This window comes from Toxorhynchites rutilus, chromosome 3 (genome assembly GCF_029784135.1).
Source record: "Toxorhynchites rutilus septentrionalis strain SRP chromosome 3, ASM2978413v1, whole genome shotgun sequence".
Classification (NCBI taxonomy): Eukaryota; Metazoa; Arthropoda; class Insecta; order Diptera; family Culicidae; genus Toxorhynchites; species Toxorhynchites rutilus.
Genome location: NC_073746.1, coordinates 233,624,899 through 233,642,516, shown reverse-complemented (window position 1 = coordinate 233,642,516; position 17,618 = coordinate 233,624,899). Strand labels below are relative to the sequence as shown.

The window sequence follows — 17,618 nt, the reverse complement described above, 5'->3', positions numbered from 1 at the left end:
GAGTTCATTCGTCTCTTGCCCTTGAGGGCGGGAAATTTAACTAAAGGAAAACTAAGAAAAACTCTTGCAAAATTCGTTATTCTCGCTCGACTCAGTCTTAGTAACCGCTATGGACGTATGTCGTATCGCCGCACCCTACACGGCTCTGGGGCCAAAAACACAACCAAACAATTGGAGCAGGGAAAAAGCCCATTTTAGTGTGCTTGAAGAGCTTGCTTCTAAAATGGGCGTAAAAACCTGCTCATCTTTTGCTGAAAATAAAAGAACAGAAAAGGAAAATACTTTTAATGTGTATTCATTTCGATATTATATTATTAAATTTTGTCGAGTAAACCTGTATCCTTTAAGAATTTTATGGTCCGGTCCTCTTCGATGTCGTCTCTTGCTAATGCAGTTCTGATGCTGTCTCCAACCTGAAATTTTGTTCTAGAGATGTTAAAAACTGGGCAATTGATTAACAAATGCTCTACTGTGAGCCTTACATTGCACCATGTGCAGCGCGGTTGATTTGCGATCAAGAAATTATGTGTTAAGAGAGTATGCCCGATACGCAAGCGTGTCAGGCATACTTGAATGGGGCGCTTAGTACTGTCCATCCAAGGATGGGTGGTATTCTTTATCTTTCTTAGAAAGAAGTCATTAGAGGTGTTCCAATTTATATCCCAACACGATCGTAGGTTGTTATCAACCCATCTGATGATGTCTTCGGACGGGGGGATATCAGTCCATAGTTCAGAATTTCTTCCCTCTTTGGCAAGACGATCAGCTAATTCATTTCCTTGAATTCCGCAATGTCCCGGGATCCAACAGAAAACGATGTCCTTTCCCTTGATTCCAGCTTCAATGCTTTGGGTCCAGGGGTGCTTATTTTCGCCACTCTGGAGTGCAAGCAGGGAGCTGTAGGAATCGGAGAAAATCACCGTTTTCGTGTTATCATCACATAGTGATATCGCAACGAGGAGGGCAGCTGTTTCTGCTGAGAAAATTGAACAAATGGATGGTAATTGGAATTTTATTTGAGCATTGTCGGAAAATATTCCAAATCCTACTTTATCACCATCAACAGATCCATCTGTGAAGATTTTGCGATGGAAGGGGAACTGTTTATGTATGTGATTGTTGAAGATAGCTGTGACTATACTGTTGGCTTCACCAGCTCTAACAGAGTTTTTAATAGTCCAGTCAAATTTTGGTCCTTGGTCGTACCATGGTCGAGGGCCTTCTCTAGTTAGAGGAGCGGCTCCCGGGAGAGTGATATTGCAAATGTCTTGAAGCCATTTGCTAGCTCTCGTGGTGGTTGATGTGAGATTTGGATATTTCTGTGAGATTCGGATGGCTCGATTGGCCAAGGCTCTGGTGATGAACATTTCGAAGGGAACTTGGCCAGCCTCCACAAGCAAAGCTTTTATTGGGCTGGACTTACAGGCTCCTGAGGCATATCTGATTACGCTATGGTAGCAAGGTTTTAAATGATCAATTGATTTCCAGGATGCACTGCTGAAGAGTTCAATCCCGTATAGCATTTTTGTGAAGACGATACTTCTACCGATTTTATAAATGGTTTTACGCGCGCTTAAGCGGCTGCGACCACTTATTACCATCGTTAACCGGATACGGCTTTTGATATCTGCTTTTGTCTTTTTGATGTGGTCTGTGAATGAAAGATTTTTATCTATTGTAACACCTAGAATTCGAGCTGATTTAACTCGTTTCACAAGTGCACCATTAATTTTGCATGGTTTGAATTTTTTCTTGTGACCTTTTAGACTGCAGCAATGAAGTATATTGGATTTTTGTGCTGAAATTTTGAAACCAATTGAATCTGCCCAGCTGCTGATAGCAGAGATTCCTATCTGGAGTCTTCTGCGTGCAAGTTCAGTGAATGATGCTCGGGCCATAAGCAGTATATCGTCAGCATATGCCAGTATTTCGATGTTTGGTGGAATAACATCGAAAACTGATTGCATTGCTATTAGGAAGAGAGTTGCCGAAAGAACAGAGCCCTGTGGTACTCCGTTTTCTTGAACTCGGCTTTCAGATATTGACCCTCCGAAGAAAACTTGAAAACTTCGGTTGAGGAGGAAACTTTGAATGATTTCGAAGAGGTAACCTTCGAATCCCCATTGGTGGAGTTGATCTATGATATTATGCTTCCAGGTGGTATCGAATGCTTTGGAAAGATCAAGCAAAGCAAGTTCATTGTGTTGTCTCTTCTGTGTGGAGTCATGAAGAAATTGGTTGAGATGGCAGAAATATGTACTTGTGCCTTTTCCTCGACGGTAAGCATGTTGTCTGGGGTCTAGTAGTTGTTGTTCTTCGAGGGTTGTTATCAGTCTTCGGTTAATCATCCTTTCAAAAAGTTTCCCTAAGCAGCTGAGGAGCGTGATAGGGCGATAGCTATTCACATCACGTTTGTCCTCTTTTGCTTTGGGGATCGGGATTACCATGCCAGCTTTCCATGAATCTGGAAAGTATCTGTTTGTCCAGCACTCGTTGAAAATCTGCAAAAGCAGGGTTTTCGCATGGTGGGGCAGGTGTCTTATCATCGGGTATTCGATATTATCTGGGCCGGCTGACTTACCTTTGGACCTTTTAAGGGCCCAGAGCAGCTCGTCCATGGAGAAAGGTTTGTTGTATTCGTGCTGTTGACCTGTAGCAGAGGGAAACACTTCTAGTTCTGCTTTGGCTTTGATATTCTTAAAGGCATTGGTGTAATTCGAAGTGGATGAAGATTTGGCGAAATGATCTGCCAGATGTTCGGCTATGGTACCAGGGTCTTCAGTAGTAATACCGTTGATCTCAATGGAATAGCAGTTAGAAGCTTTCTTGCCACTGAGAGCGTTGACCTTGTTCCATAGTTCTTTTGAAGATGTTGAAGGATTAAATTCATCAAGAAATTCAGTCCAGCTTTGGGTTTTTGCTTCGGCTATTGCTTTTCTGGCGTTAGCTCTAGCTTCCTGAAAATTGGATAAAGCAATCCTTTTGCTGTTGTTTCCATCTGGAAGACGTCTGAGAAGACGAAGCAGTTTTCTTCTTTTTTTGATGGCAAGTGCTACTTCATTATTCCACCAGGGGACAGCCTTACGACCGGGGTTCCCACTTGTTCTGTAGATATTTACTTCTGCAGCGGAGAGAATGGCTTGAGTAAAGTCATCAACAGAGTAGCTTATGTGTGCTTGAAGTAAGCTGTCAATTGAAGATTCAAAGCCTTCCCAGTTGGCTGATTGGTATTTCCATTTTCTGCGAAGTGTAATATTGGGATTCCTTGTTAATGTTCTGATGTGAATTGGGAAGTGATCACTTCCTCTGAGGTCATTGTCAACAAACCAATTTAGTCTGGGTGCCAGTTCCCAAGATGCGATCGTGAGATCGAGGGCAGACGTTGATCCAAAACGTGGATCGAGTCTGGTATGTTGATGATCGTTGATGATAATGAGGTTCAGTTTTTGGATGATTCTAAGAATCGTATGACCTCTTGCGTCACATTTTTTTCCTCCCCAGGAAGTATGGTGTGCGTTGAAGTCACCCATGATAATAAATGGGTGTGGTAATTGTTTGAAAGCATTTACCAAATCAACTTCAAAATCATTGATATTGTGCTGAAGGGATATGTATATTGAAGCAAGGGTTACCTGGAAAGGTCCCTTGAGTTGGACTGCACATATTTGTAGTGGTGATGTTATGGGGATCACAGTATGAGAAAGGTGACTTAGGACAGCGAGGCATGTTCCTCCTTGTTGTGAAGATAGTCCGTCACAAAAATACCATTTGAATTTGCCTCCTAGGGCACTATTCATGTTTGTACCAGTCGGTACTTTAGTTTCTTGGAAAGCTAGGGTTAGTGGGAGATGTTTCTCTTCCGCTAACATTAATTTTATTTCGTTCATTGAACTGTAAAGCCCACGCAAGTTCCATTGAATGGAAAGTTTGCGATTAGGGATAGGGTCTCGAGACGATGGTGTATGATTAGGTGGGGGATTGAATGTTAAGATTGGAAGGGGGGAAGTGGGCTGAGGTGTGGAGGATAAATTGGAGATTGGTGGAGTAGAAATCAGTTGAAATTAGTTGTGGTTGGGTTTTTCACCCTTGGATTGTTTGAGTTTTAGTCTCGGATCATTTTTGGAAACATTAACAATTGGTTTGTTGGTAGTAGGATTGGGTTTGTGTTGGGTAGTAGGTGGATTGGATCCAATTGGTTGGGTTGAAGTGCTGGGTTGTGATAGGTAGTTCTGGTGGGATTGGGTCTTCTGTAGGGTTGGGGTCGATTTCTTATTTTTAGGTTTCTTCCTAGAAGATTCCTTCTCAATTGGTTGTTCATCTTCCGATGATTTGAATTCATCTGAAGTTGTTGTTTTCGAGATGATTTTTCTTTTGTTTGAGTAAGTTGATTCGATTTCCATTGGAGATTCAGAATCTTCCTCAGAGTCAATTGGAATGATGCTGGATCCCTGTTCAGATTTTTTATTGGCCTGAATAGAAACAGTCTTATTCGATTTAATAGGAGCTGACTTTGTTTGTGTACAGTTGCACTTGCATTGTTGGCATCCTGTGTTTTGGATATTGTCGAGCCGCTCTTTCAATTTACTAGCGTAGGAAGAACCATTATTGTTTTCACAAATGGATTTAGCTTCCTTGTAGGAGATTCCTTTATCAATCCTAACTCGTGTTATTTTGTCCTCGGCGATCCAAGCTGGGCACTTCCTGCTAGTGGAGGAGTGATTTTCCTTGCAGTTCACGCATGAGGCAGGTGCATTGCATTGAAACTTCTTCGCCTTTTCTTTATCGATTTGGTTTAGTTCTGGGTGTGCTACACCACAGTTACGGCATAACTGTATTTTCTTCATACACTTCTTGAAAGTGTGTCCATAATTATAGCATCCGAAGCATTGCATCGGGCTTGGATAGTAGTTTCTGGTTGGTGCGCGAATGAAACCGAAGTTAATCGCTTCGGGAATGACTGTTCCGTTGATGGTTAGGATTAGGGTAGAAGTTGCTACCTTTTCCTTTTTAATTGTATCGTATCTAAATATTCTTTTGACACCGATAACTTTTTGCTCAGAGAGTTCAGTAAGAAGTACATCCTCTGGCATGGAAACAACATCCCAGCAAGATACAACACACTTGCGTTGATTAAGAGTGGGATGAAAAATTATTTCAATTGGGGTCGAGTCAGTTAGCGACTTCATACCCAGTAAAGGTTCAACCTGTTTGACGTTGCGTATTTGTAGAACATATTGAAGGCGACCTTTATCATCGCGTTGAGGTTTTGCATCTTTAAATTTATCTCCGATCACACCTTGGATCGATTTCGATACAACGAAGGGGTTGGGTGGAAGAATATTACCATCAGTTGCTCTCAACAATAAAATTTGCAAATTTCCGCCAAAGGGATCAGCCCATTTGGGGGAAGTGTGGGTGGTGGGAACACCATTGTATATATTTGTTGGCCTTCCGGCGCCGGAGCTGCTGGAAGCCATGTTCAAGCCTGGCTATACCTAGGTACAGCCAGGTAAAAAGTTTTTAAATTTTCTTATTCTATGTACGTTGTGCGTCGGGGGACAATAACAGCGGGGACGAAAACGGCGGAGGACGGTAACGGCGGGGGACAATGCCAACGCAGTTACAAGGACGAACACCGCAATCACTTGGCTGAAAAACACTTGGGGCAGAAAAGCACTGTTTTAAAAACACTTGGAAAAGTCACTTTTAAATATCTGTTATATAAAATTAATTTGGGATATGTAGTAAAAATTTCCTAACCTATACCCTTTGGGCGTCCTATCTTTCACTAACTCCTGGTAAAATGAAAAGTTTGGTCACTCACCGATCGTGTTGAAGGACCTCCTCGAAGATCACCACCTAATGGTAGTGGGGTAGCGGGGAAGGGACCGGACACCGCCGACGGCAGGGCAACAGCCGCAGCGGCTCAAAACGACGAAGCGAAAATAACCTCCTCACACCTTACACCTCCTGAGCTGCTGATGATTGATGCGAAGAAAATTGCGCCAAAATCGCGCGTCACTGGCAGGGGAAACGTTGCTGATGAAACGGGCGCAAACAGCGGGACACGCAAAGGGCAGTGAAAACTGCCGGTCAAAGTGGCCAATCCGACCGAACCAACTTCCAGAATGGCTGTTGGGGGCTTCTCGGCTGCTTCCTCCTTTCCTGATGTCCGGACAACTGTTGCTGAAAAAGAACGCTTTATTTAGTACCGAATACAGCTTTGAAAAAAGCTATGCATCCGGTTGTAGGAGAAAACTTTTATTTCTATGCTTCTCTTTTAGAATGGCGCTAAAAACGTAACCGTTGCGGTCGAGTGTCAGTAGCACCATGAAGGAAGAAAAATGGTAATGGTAATGAATTAGAGAGACTTTAAACTCTGAGAGTTCATTCGTCTCTTGCCCTTGAGGGCGGGAAATTTAACTAAAGGAAAACTAAGAAAAACTATTGCAAAATTCGTTATTCTCGCTCGACTCAGTCCTAGTAACCGCTATGGATGTATGTCGCAACGCCGCACCCTACACGGCTCTGGGGCCAAAAACACAACCAAACAAATGGAGCAGGGAAAAAGCCCCTTTTAGTGTGCTTGACGAGCTCGCTTCTAAAAAGGGCGTAAAAAACCTGCTCATCTTTTGCTGAAATTAGAAGAGAAAACAAACGTAGTTTTATCAGTATAGGTAGATTTAGTAATTTGACATTAGATCTGATCGAATAAACCTGTATCCTTTAGGAAATCGATGGTCCTTTTTTCCTCGACGGCGTCGTCCGATAGTGCTGTCCTTATGGTGTCTGCAACCTGAAACTTTATTCTTGAAGCATTAAATTTAGGGCATGTGATTAATATGTGTTCCACCGTGAGTCTTACATGGCACGACTCACATAGTGTTGGTTCCAATCTACGCATGATAAATTTGTGTGTTAAAGATGTATGCCCGATACGTAAACGTGTCAGACATACTTGAGTAGATCGGAGAATACTATCCTTCCAGGGAAGGGTAGTATTCTTGATCCTTCTTAAGAAGAGGTCACGGGAAAAAAACCAACTGTTCTCCCAGCTCAATCTGAGGGATTGCATGACCCATTTGATGGTGTCATTTGCTGGGTGGGAGGTGGTCCATAGTTCGGAGAGCCTACCCTCCTTGGCGAGACGATCAGCCTGTTCATTACCCTGGATTCCGCAGTGCCCTGGGACCCAGCAGAAAGTGATGTCCTTCCCTGTAATTTTTTCCTCAATGCTTTGAATCCAAGGGTGTTTACTATCGTCGCTTTGTAGCGCCCGTAATGCACTATAGGAATCCGAGAAGATCACCACTTTACTGTCGTTATCACAGAGTGATGTCGCGACAAGGAGAGCGGCAATTTCCGCGGAGTATACCGAACATATGGAAGGCAGTTGGAATTTTAGCTCCGTGTTATTGGCAAAAACTCCAAACCCTGTTAGGTTTCCATCAAAAGACCCATCTGTGAAGATTTTGTGGTGGGTGTGATACTTGTTATGCAGGTGGTTATTAAAACAGGCCGTAACAATGCTGCTGGCTTCCCCAGCCCTGACAGCATTTTTGATTGACCAGTCGATCTTTGGCGGATGTGCATGCCATGGGCGTTGACCGACTCTGCTTAATGGGGCAATAGTCGGGAGGGTGACTTGGCTAATATTTTGCAGCCAAGTGTTGGCTCTGGAGTAAATGGATAGAAGATCCGGGTCTTTCTCGGACGTCCGGATGGCTTTAGTGGTTAGGATATTCGTGAGGAAGTGTTCGAAAGGAACTACGCCGGCCTCCACAAGCAGAGCGTTTATTGGGCTGGTCTGAAAGGCTCCTGATGCATATCTAATCACATTATGGTAGACAGGCTTTAAGTAATTCAAGTGATCCCAAGAGGCACGGCTGAAAAGTTCGATGCCGTAACGAATTTTAGAGAAAATAATGCTTTTGCCTATGTTGTAGATGGTTTTACGAGAACTCAAGCGGCATCGGCCACCTAGAGCATTCACCAGCCGCAGGCGGCACTTCATACTAGCTTTAGCATTTCTGAGGTGTTGTCCGAAAGATAGTTTACTGTCAACTAGCACTCCGAGAATTCGGACAGAGCTGACTCTCTTAATAGGCCTGCCATTGATTAGGCATGTTCTAAACCTTTTCCTATGACCTTTACGTTTGCAGCAGTGCATTATATTAGACTTCTCTGCCGAAAACTTAAACCCGATGGAATTTGCCCAGTTACTAACCGCCGAGATTCCTTCCTGCAGTCTTCTGCGGGCCATTTCTGGGAAAGCATTTCTTGCCATCAGCAGTAGATCGTCTGCATAGGCCAGTACCTCGGTGTTTTTAGGGATAACCTCTAGAACCGACTGCATAGCTACGAGGAAAAGGGAAACTGATAGAACCGAACCTTGTGGTACTCCGTTTTCTAGGCAACGGTGATCCGAAAGTACTCCTCCGAAGTAAACTTGAAAACCTCGATTGGTGAGGAAACAGCGAAGAATGTTGAAGAGTGAGCCTTCAAAACCCCATCGGTGGAGTTGATCGATAATGTTATGCCGCCATGTGGTATCGTAGGCTTTGGCTAGATCGAGTGAAGCGATTTCGCTATGTTGGCCCTTTTCGATAGTTTCTTGAAGGAAATGATCGAGTTGACTGAAGTAGGTGCCCGTACCTTTACCTCGGCGGAAGCCATGCTGTCTTGGGTCTAATAGTTGGCATTCTTCAAGGGCCGTCCTAAGTCTTCGATTGATCATTCTTTCGAAGACTTTCCCTAAGCAGTTGAGAAGGGTTATGGGACGGAAGTTGTTCGCGGTCCGTTTACTCTCCTTCACCTTTGGGATAGGTATTACCAAGCCCGTTTTCCATGCATCTGGGAAATAGCTGTTAGCCCAACATTCGTTGTATATCTGGAGGAGTAGAATTTTTGCATGAAGAGGTAGATGCTTGATCATCGGATATTCGATTCCGTCAGGGCCAGCTGATTTGCTTTTGGATATTTTTATTGCCCATAACAACTCGTCCAAAGAGAACTTATCGTTGTATTTGTGGACCTGTTCCGAAGCAGGAGGAAAAACTTTAAGTTCCGCCTTTGCCTTAATAGCCTTGAATTCGTTGGTGTAGTTGGAGGTGGCTGAAATAGTGGCAAAGTGTTCGGCTAGGTGGTCGGCTATGATGCCTGGATCTTCGGTGAAGGTGCCATTAATCACGAAGGAATAGCAATTTGAAGCTTTCTTGCCACTAAGTAAGTTGACCTTGTTCCAAAGTTCAGCTGTCGAAGTATTAGGGTTGATACAGTCGAGAAATTCCATCCAACTGTTTTGCTTGGCTTCGGTTATTACCTTCCTGGCTAGAGCTCTAGCCGTTTGGAAGTTGGTTAGGGCAATCATTTTGCAAGCGCTTCCATCAGGAAGGCGTCGTAGGATACGGAGGGATTTCCTTCTCCTTTTGATGGCCTGTGCAACTGCATCGTTCCACCATGGGACAGCCTTTCGGCCGGGTTTCCCACTGGTACGGTGGATATTTTGTTCAGCCGCCAAAAAGATGGCGTGGGTAAATTCTTCCACGGAGCAGCTTTCATGTTCGGAAAGTAAGCTGTTGATTGTGGATTCGAAGCCTTCCCAGTCGGCCGACTGGTATATCCACTTCCTGCGCAAACGAATGTTTGGGTTTCTTGACAGGGTTCGGATGTGGATGGGGAAATGATCACTACCTCTGAGGTCACTATCAACTGTCCAGCTCAACCTGGGGGCGAGGTCCCAGGAAGCAATCGTGATGTCAATGGCCGATGATGATCCGTGATGGATATCTATCCTGGTATGACGGTGATCGTTAAGTATGATGAGGTTTAGTTTTTGGACGATTCCCAAAATTGTTTTACCTCTTTTGTCACATTTGTTTCCTCCCCATGAAGAGTGGGAGGCGTTAAAGTCACCCATCAGGACGAATGGGTGCGGTAACTGTTTGATGGCATCCGTAAGTTGAGTTTCAATGTCATTACTGTGCAATGGGGGAATATAAATGGAAGCAAGGGTTACCTGTAGAGGTCCCTTCAGTTGTATAGCACATATTTGTAATGATGATGTTATGGGGATGACGGTATGAGGAAGGTCACTCAGGACAGCGAGACAGGCTCCAAAAAGCCCCGAGGATGGTCCTTCCTTAAAATACCAAGAAAATTTGCCGCTAAATGACCGCTCTAAGAGCGATACATTGATTTTTTTAGCTTCTTGAAAAGCCAGTGTTAGTGGGAGATGTTGTTCCTCAGCTAACATTAGCTTAATTTCATTCATGGAAGTGGATAGCCCACGCAAGTTCCATTGAATAGCAAGTTTTCGGTTGGGTGTTTGGTTACGGGACGAAGGGTTGCTGTTAATAGCTATAGGAGTGAATTTTAAAAAAGAGAAAAAGGTAAGTGGGCTGAGGTAAGTAAATAGGGGTTCGAAGATGGGAGAAGGGTATGAGATTAGGAATGGGTAGATTTGCTGGATATGTTCTTCAGTCTAGGATCATTTTTGGAAACGTTGGCAATTGATTTGTTGCCAGGTGGGGTGGGTTTGTTTGAATGGTTGGATTGGTTGGAGGTTTTAGTTTTGGATGCGGTGGTTGGTTGGAATGAAGTGGATGGTTGGGGGGAAGAGGGTGGTTGGAGGGAAGTGGATGGTTTGGATTCGTTGGCTGGTTGGGTTGAGTTGAATTTTTGGTTTTTGGATTTCTTCCTATTGGATTCTTTTCCTCTAAAAATTTCCTCTTCTGATGATTTGAATTCATCTGAGGTTGACCTTTTGTTTGTATTTTTCCTCTTGTTGGAGGGGGTAGTTTCAATTTCCATAGAAATTTCTGGGTCGGATTCTGAATCTGACGAGGAGGTGCTGAGTTCCGATTCCTGTGGATTACTGGACGGGATTGGAACTGCTTTTTCTGAAGAAGTTTGCTTAGCCTGATTGCAGTTGCATTTGCATTGAGAACAGCCTGTATTTTGAATTTTGACTAGTCTCTCTTGCAGCTTACTTGCAAAGGAAGGACCATTTTTGTTTTCAAAAATGGATTTAGCTTCCTTATAAGAAACACCTTGGTCAATTCGGACTCTGGTGATGTTATCCTCTGCGATCCACGCTGGGCACTTCCTACTGGTAGAGGCGTGATTTCCCTTGCAGTTCACACAAGAGGCAGGTGCATTGCAGATAAAATTTTTAATTTTGTCCTTATCGTTACTATTTGTGTTAAGTTCAGGGTGGGCTACACCGCAGTTACGACAAAGCTGGATTTTTTTGGCGCATTTTTTGGAAGTGTGGCCGAAAGCGAAGCATCCGAAGCATTGCATCGGGTTTGGATAAAAATTCCTGGTTGAAGCACGGAGGAATCCGAAGTTAATTGCTTCAGGGATAACTGTTCCGTTAATGGTAAGGATCATTGTTGAAGTAGGAACTCTTTCCTTCAAGACTGGGTCAAATCGTAGGATTTTTTTAACGCCGATCACATTTTGGTCGGCTAGTTCAGTTAGGAGGACGTCTTCGTTTAAGAACATTACGTCACGACAGGACACAACGCATTTGCGTTGGTTCAAGGTGGGATGGTATAAAATTTCGATGGGTGTTTTGTCGATCAGCGACTTTGTACCCAGAAGCAATTGAACGAGTTTTTCATCTCGTAAATGTAGCGCATATTGCAGGCGATTTTTATCGTCGCGTTGAGGTTTCGCATCTTTAAATTCCGTACCGATCACTCCTTGGATCGATTTGGAAACGGTGAAAGGATTCGATGGAAGAATGTTACCTTCAGTGGCTCTCAACAATAATATTTGCAAGTTGCCACCAAAAGGATCAGCCCATCTGGGCAAGGTACGAGAGGTGGTAACACCTCTGTAAATGTTGGTTGGCCTTCCGGCGCCGGAGCTGCTGGAAGCCATGATTGGGGCCTGGCTATATCGAAATACAGCCAGGCGCGGAAAAATATTCACGAACCAAAGTAGACTATACGACGTGCGACGGGGGACGAAAACGGCGGAGGACAGTAACGGCGGGGGACAATGCCGACGCAGTTACAAGAACAAACACCGAAATCACTTGGCGGAAAAACACTATTTTTAAAAACACTTGGAAAAAATCACTTTTTAAATGTCAGTTAAATTAAAATCAATTTGGGATATGTAGTAAAAAATTATTTTTTTTTAACCTATACCCTTTGGGCGTCCTAACTCTCACTAACTCCTGGTATTAAGAAAGGTTTGGTCACTCACCGATCGTGTTGAAGAACCACTCCTAATCCACCACCAAATGGTAGTGGGGTAGCGGGGAAGGGACCGGATACCGCCGACGGCAGGGCAATCGCCGCAGCGGTTCGAAGCGACGAAGCGAAGAAAACCTCTCTCCACACCTCCTGAGCTGCTGATGATTGACGAGTAGAAATTGCGCCAAAATCGCGCGTCACTGGCAGGAAAAACGTTGCTGATGAGACGGGCGCAAACAGCGGGACACGCAAGGGGCAGTGAAAACTGCCGGTCAAAGTGGCCAATCCGACCGAACCAACTTCCTGAATGGCCGTTGGGGGCTTCTCGGCTGCTTCCTCCTTTCCTGATGTCCGGACAACTGTTGCTAAAAGAAACGCTATATTAAGGACCGAACACAGCTTTGAGAAAAGCTTTGCATCCGGTTGTAGGAGAAAACTTTTATTTCTATGCTTCTCTTTTAGAATGGCGCTAACAACATAACCGTTGCGGTCGAGTGTCAGAAGCACCATGGAAGAAAAAAATCACGCGCGCACTATTTATACCCTCTCGCTTGGGTGCATCCGCACACGATGCTTGGTCGTGATTGGCTACAGCTGTCGGCACCACTATACATCCAAGTATAAAGAGCATAAAAGCTACGTACGGACATTTTTTCCAACATATTGCTACCTCTGCTCTCGTACCGTGAGAACCTCGCTCGCTTCGTTGAGAAAACGTAGAACGTATCGTATTCGTATCGCCCGTTGTAATGGCTCGTACCAAGCAGACTGCTCGTAAATCTACCGGTGGTAAGGCACCGCGTAAGCAGCTAGCCACGAAGGCAGCTCGGAAAAGCGCCCCAGCCACAGGAGGTGTGAAGAAGCCTCATCGCTACCGACCGGGAACCGTTGCTCTGCGTGAAATTCGTCGCTATCAGAAGTCGACCGAATTACTGATCCGCAAGCTTCCGTTCCAGCGTTTGGTTCGCGAAATTGCCCAAGACTTCAAAACCGACTTGCGCTTCCAAAGTTCCGCCGTTATGGCACTGCAGGAGGCAAGCGAGGCATATTTGGTCGGCCTTTTCGAAGATACCAACTTGTGTGCTATTCACGCAAAACGCGTCACCATTATGCCAAAGGACATCCAGCTAGCACGTCGTATCCGAGGAGAACGCGCTTAAACGAGCCATTTTTTTAAAAATACATACAAAAAATTAACATCGGTCCTTTTCAGGACCACTACTCCTATTTCTGCGAAGAGAGTTACGCATAAAAGTTTTCTCCAACAGAATAGTTAGAGTTTGTCCCCAAGGGTTTTTTTTTTTTCTCAAGGCCAGAAACGGCAACTCCCTGGACAAGAACGACAGAGGTTCATGAATGAATCTGCCCGGATACTACCCTAGACGTGAAATTTGACAATGTGTTGACAACAGTGTTTTTGTAAATAGTAGACTAAGATGTTTGGTCAAGTAGGTAGATTTATCAATTGACATGCACAGAGCTTTGCATCGACGAAAACAACACATGCGCATGCGCGGGACGGCCTCTTCTTCATCCATCGCCGACTTCCAAAGTGTATTCGTTGCTCAGGACCAAGCAGCAAGCGCCTGTACAGACACGTGCATTCCGCAGAGCCTAGTTCCCCTTTGACATTCAGAAGCCCGGGGGCAGGTGAATATTTTGCCTAGTTTCGCCCAGTTAAGAAGTGAGATAAGTATGTAGGAAAAAAATGTACCTTATCTAAACGAACTACTATCCGAGGAAACCCGAACGGGTAAGTAATAACAATATACAATAACAATATATATTTTCAGTCCATTCGCCTCTAGTTAACAACGCGATGGGATTTACAACTTAAAGATGTAGAACCCCTAGGTTGATCACTTGAAATGTAGTATTATTATTATAATGCAAACAAAATTAAGAAATAAAGAGAATTTATGTCAAATTAAAAAGAAAAAAAAGTCACCATGGGATTTCATTATAAACTCTTTCGAAATAGTTTTGTCGTCCTGAGAAGGACGGTTTTTTATGTTTCTTGTGTGATCTCACAGAAAAGAACATTTAAGCTTTCTTTTCGGTCTTCTTGGGCAACAGAACAGCCTGGATGTTTGGCAGTACTCCGCCCTGAGCGATGGTAACTCCGGACAGCAGTTTGTTCAGCTCCTCGTCGTTGCGGATGGCAAGCTGTAGATGACGGGGGATGATGCGGGTTTTCTTGTTGTCGCGGGCGGCATTGCCAGCCAACTCGAGCACTTCGGCGGCCAGGTACTCCATAACCGCGGCTAAGTATACTGGTGCACCAGCACCAACCCGCTCGGCATAGTTACCCTTGCGGAGCAATCGGTGAATACGACCGACGGGGAACTGTAGACCAGCACGGTTGGAGCGGGACTTTGCCTTTCCCTTAACTTTTCCTCCTTTGCCACGTCCAGACATAGCTGCTTGTGTTGTCTTGTCGATGCGATAGAACCACACTGGGGTACGGTTTGAACGAGAATGATATCTTTTTTTACGGGGTCCGGACGTTTTGTACTCTAGCGGTACACGCTCACAGGATAGAGACAAATCGGCAGACTCAGCCAAAGGGGCGGGTCTAGCGAGATGAACGAACAAGCGGTCAAAGGCAAAAAGAGCGTGAAAAAAACAATATTCTCAGACTCAGCTAGCTGTCTCCACGATCTTCTGAGTGGAAACAGCAAACACCCATGGATTAAGCAAACAGAAGAGGCTGCTTCAAATAAAAACATCTCCTTCTGCTGGGTTCCTGGTCACTCAGGAATCCGTGGAAACACAGCCGCCGACATACTGGCCGGCAAGGGCAGCAAAATAGATCCCCCAGACATGCCCTGTCCTCCATCTGACATTGTCCGCTGGGTAAAACAGCAAGTCCGTGAAAGCTGGGACATAGGCTGGATAAACAGCCGTCCCACTCATCTTCATAAAATTAAAAATTCCACTCTCCCTTGGGATGACCGCCTCAATAGTAGGGAAAGGCAAGTCCTTACCCGTCTTCGAATTGGGCACACTAACTTCACCCACTCACACTTGTTCTGCAGAGCCGAAAAACCCCAATGTGCTTGCAACGAAGCTCCGGTTTCCGTTAGCCATCTTTTACTTGAATGTCAACATACCAAAGATGCTCGAGCCCGACACAACATAGGTCAGAGTCTCCGAGATATCCTCAGTAGAGACGAGACCCAAGAAACCAATTTAATTGTGTTTCTGAAAGAAACCGACTTCTTTGGTAAAATCTAAACCGAAATACTAAATACCTTGGAAATTGCTTATTAAAGTTCGCCACTTCACAGTCATGTATGCGTGTTTATGTGTGTATACACATGTATGTACGGGTCGGAAGGAAGGTATTCATACATGTATATACACGCATTCAATAATAATAAATAACAAATAATATAATATATACTTTCATACCCACATCTATCTTCTATCCATTACATTATACTTTAATCAACTTCCTATTCCTACAGCCACACTCACCAAGGAGGATAAATTAATTAAATAAACCTCTCCATTTTTCAGCTCTACTATATACCATTAAATTCAAAACCACTATATTTTATTATCTATTAAAACTGTATTTCATTTCATTTCACCCCACCCCACACCCACTCCTCCCCTCTTTCCTTCCCATACCACTCCCACCCCCTCCCACTCCACTAATCCCACCCAAATCCTTTCCACTCCTTTCCTTCCTATCCTCCTGAGAAGGGCCGTTTTGTTTTTTGGCTTTGGAACACGCCTTCGCTGAGTCACTTGTGCTTCGTTAGTGCTTTGGTCCTCGGATCAGTAAATTTACTTTTCTTTACAGCATATATTAAATATCTTATGAAGCATAGGATCCCTTCCTACCTTCTTCTTTAACCGAGAGTCGAGCGGACGGGTCTGATGAGTGATTTTGTTGGTTTCCCTTTCGCCAGTCCCCTCTGGGCTGGTTTTATTGTGGCTCTTCACTGGGCTAGAGGCGAATGAACTGCAAAGTTTAAAGCCTCTTAAAAACAAAGAAAGAAAGAAAGAAAAAAACAAAATTATTCAGTACGATTTGTTCGCTCGTCGAATTCACACGTAGTTCTTACTAGCAAACACGATGGCACCGAAGACTAGTGGAAAAGCCGCCAAAAAGTCCGGCAAGGCGCAGAAAAACATCTCGAAAACGGACAAGAAGAAGAAGAAAGTCCGCAGGAAGGAATCCTATGCTATCTACATCTATAAGGTGCTGAAGCAGGTCCATCCCGACACCGGTATCTCGTCGAAGGCGATGAGCATCATGAACAGCTTCGTCAACGATATCTTCGAGCGTATCGCAGCTGAAGCCTCGCGTCTGGCCCACTACAACAAACGTTCCACCATCACGTCCCGGGAAATTCAGACCGCAGTCCGTCTGCTACTACCCGGTGAACTTGCCAAGCACGCGGTTTCCGAAGGTACCAAAGCGGTGACGAAGTATACCAGCTCTAAGTAAAGAGCTGGTCCCGAAGGCGTTGATTCCGAAACAAGTCAAAAAACAAAACGGCCCTTTTCAGGGCCATAAAATCGTCTTTAATCTAAAGAGTTTATTGTTTTGTTATCACTCGATATCCCCATCTTGTTCGGCTAGAACTCCCTGTTGTTGTTTACAACCCCCCAAAACTTCTTCCCAACCCCTGCCGCCGAGTCCTTCAAATACCGATGCATCCATTCATGCATGCCCATTCACGATTCAGTGGTCGTCAATCCAGTTTGCAACCAGTCGACTAACGGCCGCGAGTTCTCCAAGTATCTTTTCTCAAGGCTAGAGGCGAATGAACTGAATGAAAAATTTAAAGCCTCTTAACATCAAAACTCACTCGTGCTCATGCTTTCATTGTTCTACCAACAAATCATCTCCCCGGTGATTGAGAATACCCAATTGACACGTACTTGAAGCAGCAGCAGGGCCTACGACGCATCATCGGCTCCACACTCCATCGAATCCAAAACACAATCCCATTCCCTCAACCATCCAGAGACTCCAACGCATCCGGAAGAAATTTCTTTCGTAACACAGTTCACAAGGTCGGAGGTTCACGGGAGAGCCTGCCTCGATACCCTAGTAGTGAAATTCCACCAATTTATTCAGAAGTTCGGAGAGAAGTGCTTCAATTCCGAACATTCGATTTTCCGGAACCTTGTACAGTCGAAGTTTATTTAGAAGTAAGATACTGTTACATACCGTCAAAGTCATTGCACCTAGCGTCAGCGATAAACATGATTGACAGCGAAGCGGAAGCAGCTATGACAGCCGAATAAAGTGCGCTACACATGCAACGTCTCGTCACCGTGAAGTCAACGTAGAGAAATGATTTTTTTGACGTGGGACTACGTCTAACCGGAATATATGGAGGGTAAAATGAAAACCTAAACACAGAACATGCAGGAAAAAATGAAAGA

General features: G+C 44.4%; 3 protein-coding genes across 3 annotated transcripts; 2 read left to right on the top strand and 1 right to left on the bottom strand.

The window, feature by feature from the left end:
• Positions 1-12,877: 12,877 nt before the first annotated feature.
• On the top strand, positions 12,878-13,909 carry LOC129777324 (histone H3). Its single transcript, XM_055783552.1, has one exon. It carries the CDS (start codon positions 12,959-12,961, stop codon positions 13,367-13,369), a length of 411 nt encoding a protein of 136 aa, XP_055639527.1. The 5' UTR covers positions 12,878-12,958; the 3' UTR covers positions 13,370-13,909.
• A 308-nt stretch (positions 13,910-14,217) lies between these two features.
• LOC129777326 (histone H2A) lies at positions 14,218-14,674 on the bottom strand. The gene has a single exon (XM_055783554.1). It carries the CDS (start codon positions 14,625-14,627, stop codon positions 14,253-14,255), a length of 375 nt encoding a protein of 124 aa, XP_055639529.1. The 5' UTR covers positions 14,628-14,674; the 3' UTR covers positions 14,218-14,252.
• Positions 14,675-16,253: 1,579 nt separating this feature from the next.
• On the top strand, positions 16,254-16,718 carry LOC129777325 (histone H2B). The gene has a single exon (XM_055783553.1). The coding sequence runs from the start codon at positions 16,297-16,299 to the stop codon at positions 16,669-16,671; it is 375 nt and encodes a 124-aa protein (XP_055639528.1). The 5' UTR covers positions 16,254-16,296; the 3' UTR covers positions 16,672-16,718.
• The last annotated feature ends 900 nt before the right edge of the window (positions 16,719-17,618 follow it).

Excerpts from the sequence above, each read along its gene's own strand:
- LOC129777324 (XM_055783552.1), top strand. The coding sequence starts at position 12,959 with ATGGCTCGTACCAAGCAGACTGCTCGTAAATCTACCGGTGGTAAGGCA.
- LOC129777326 (XM_055783554.1), bottom strand. The coding sequence starts at position 14,627 with ATGTCTGGACGTGGCAAAGGAGGAAAAGTTAAGGGAAAGGCAAAGTCC.
- LOC129777325 (XM_055783553.1), top strand. The coding sequence starts at position 16,297 with ATGGCACCGAAGACTAGTGGAAAAGCCGCCAAAAAGTCCGGCAAGGCG.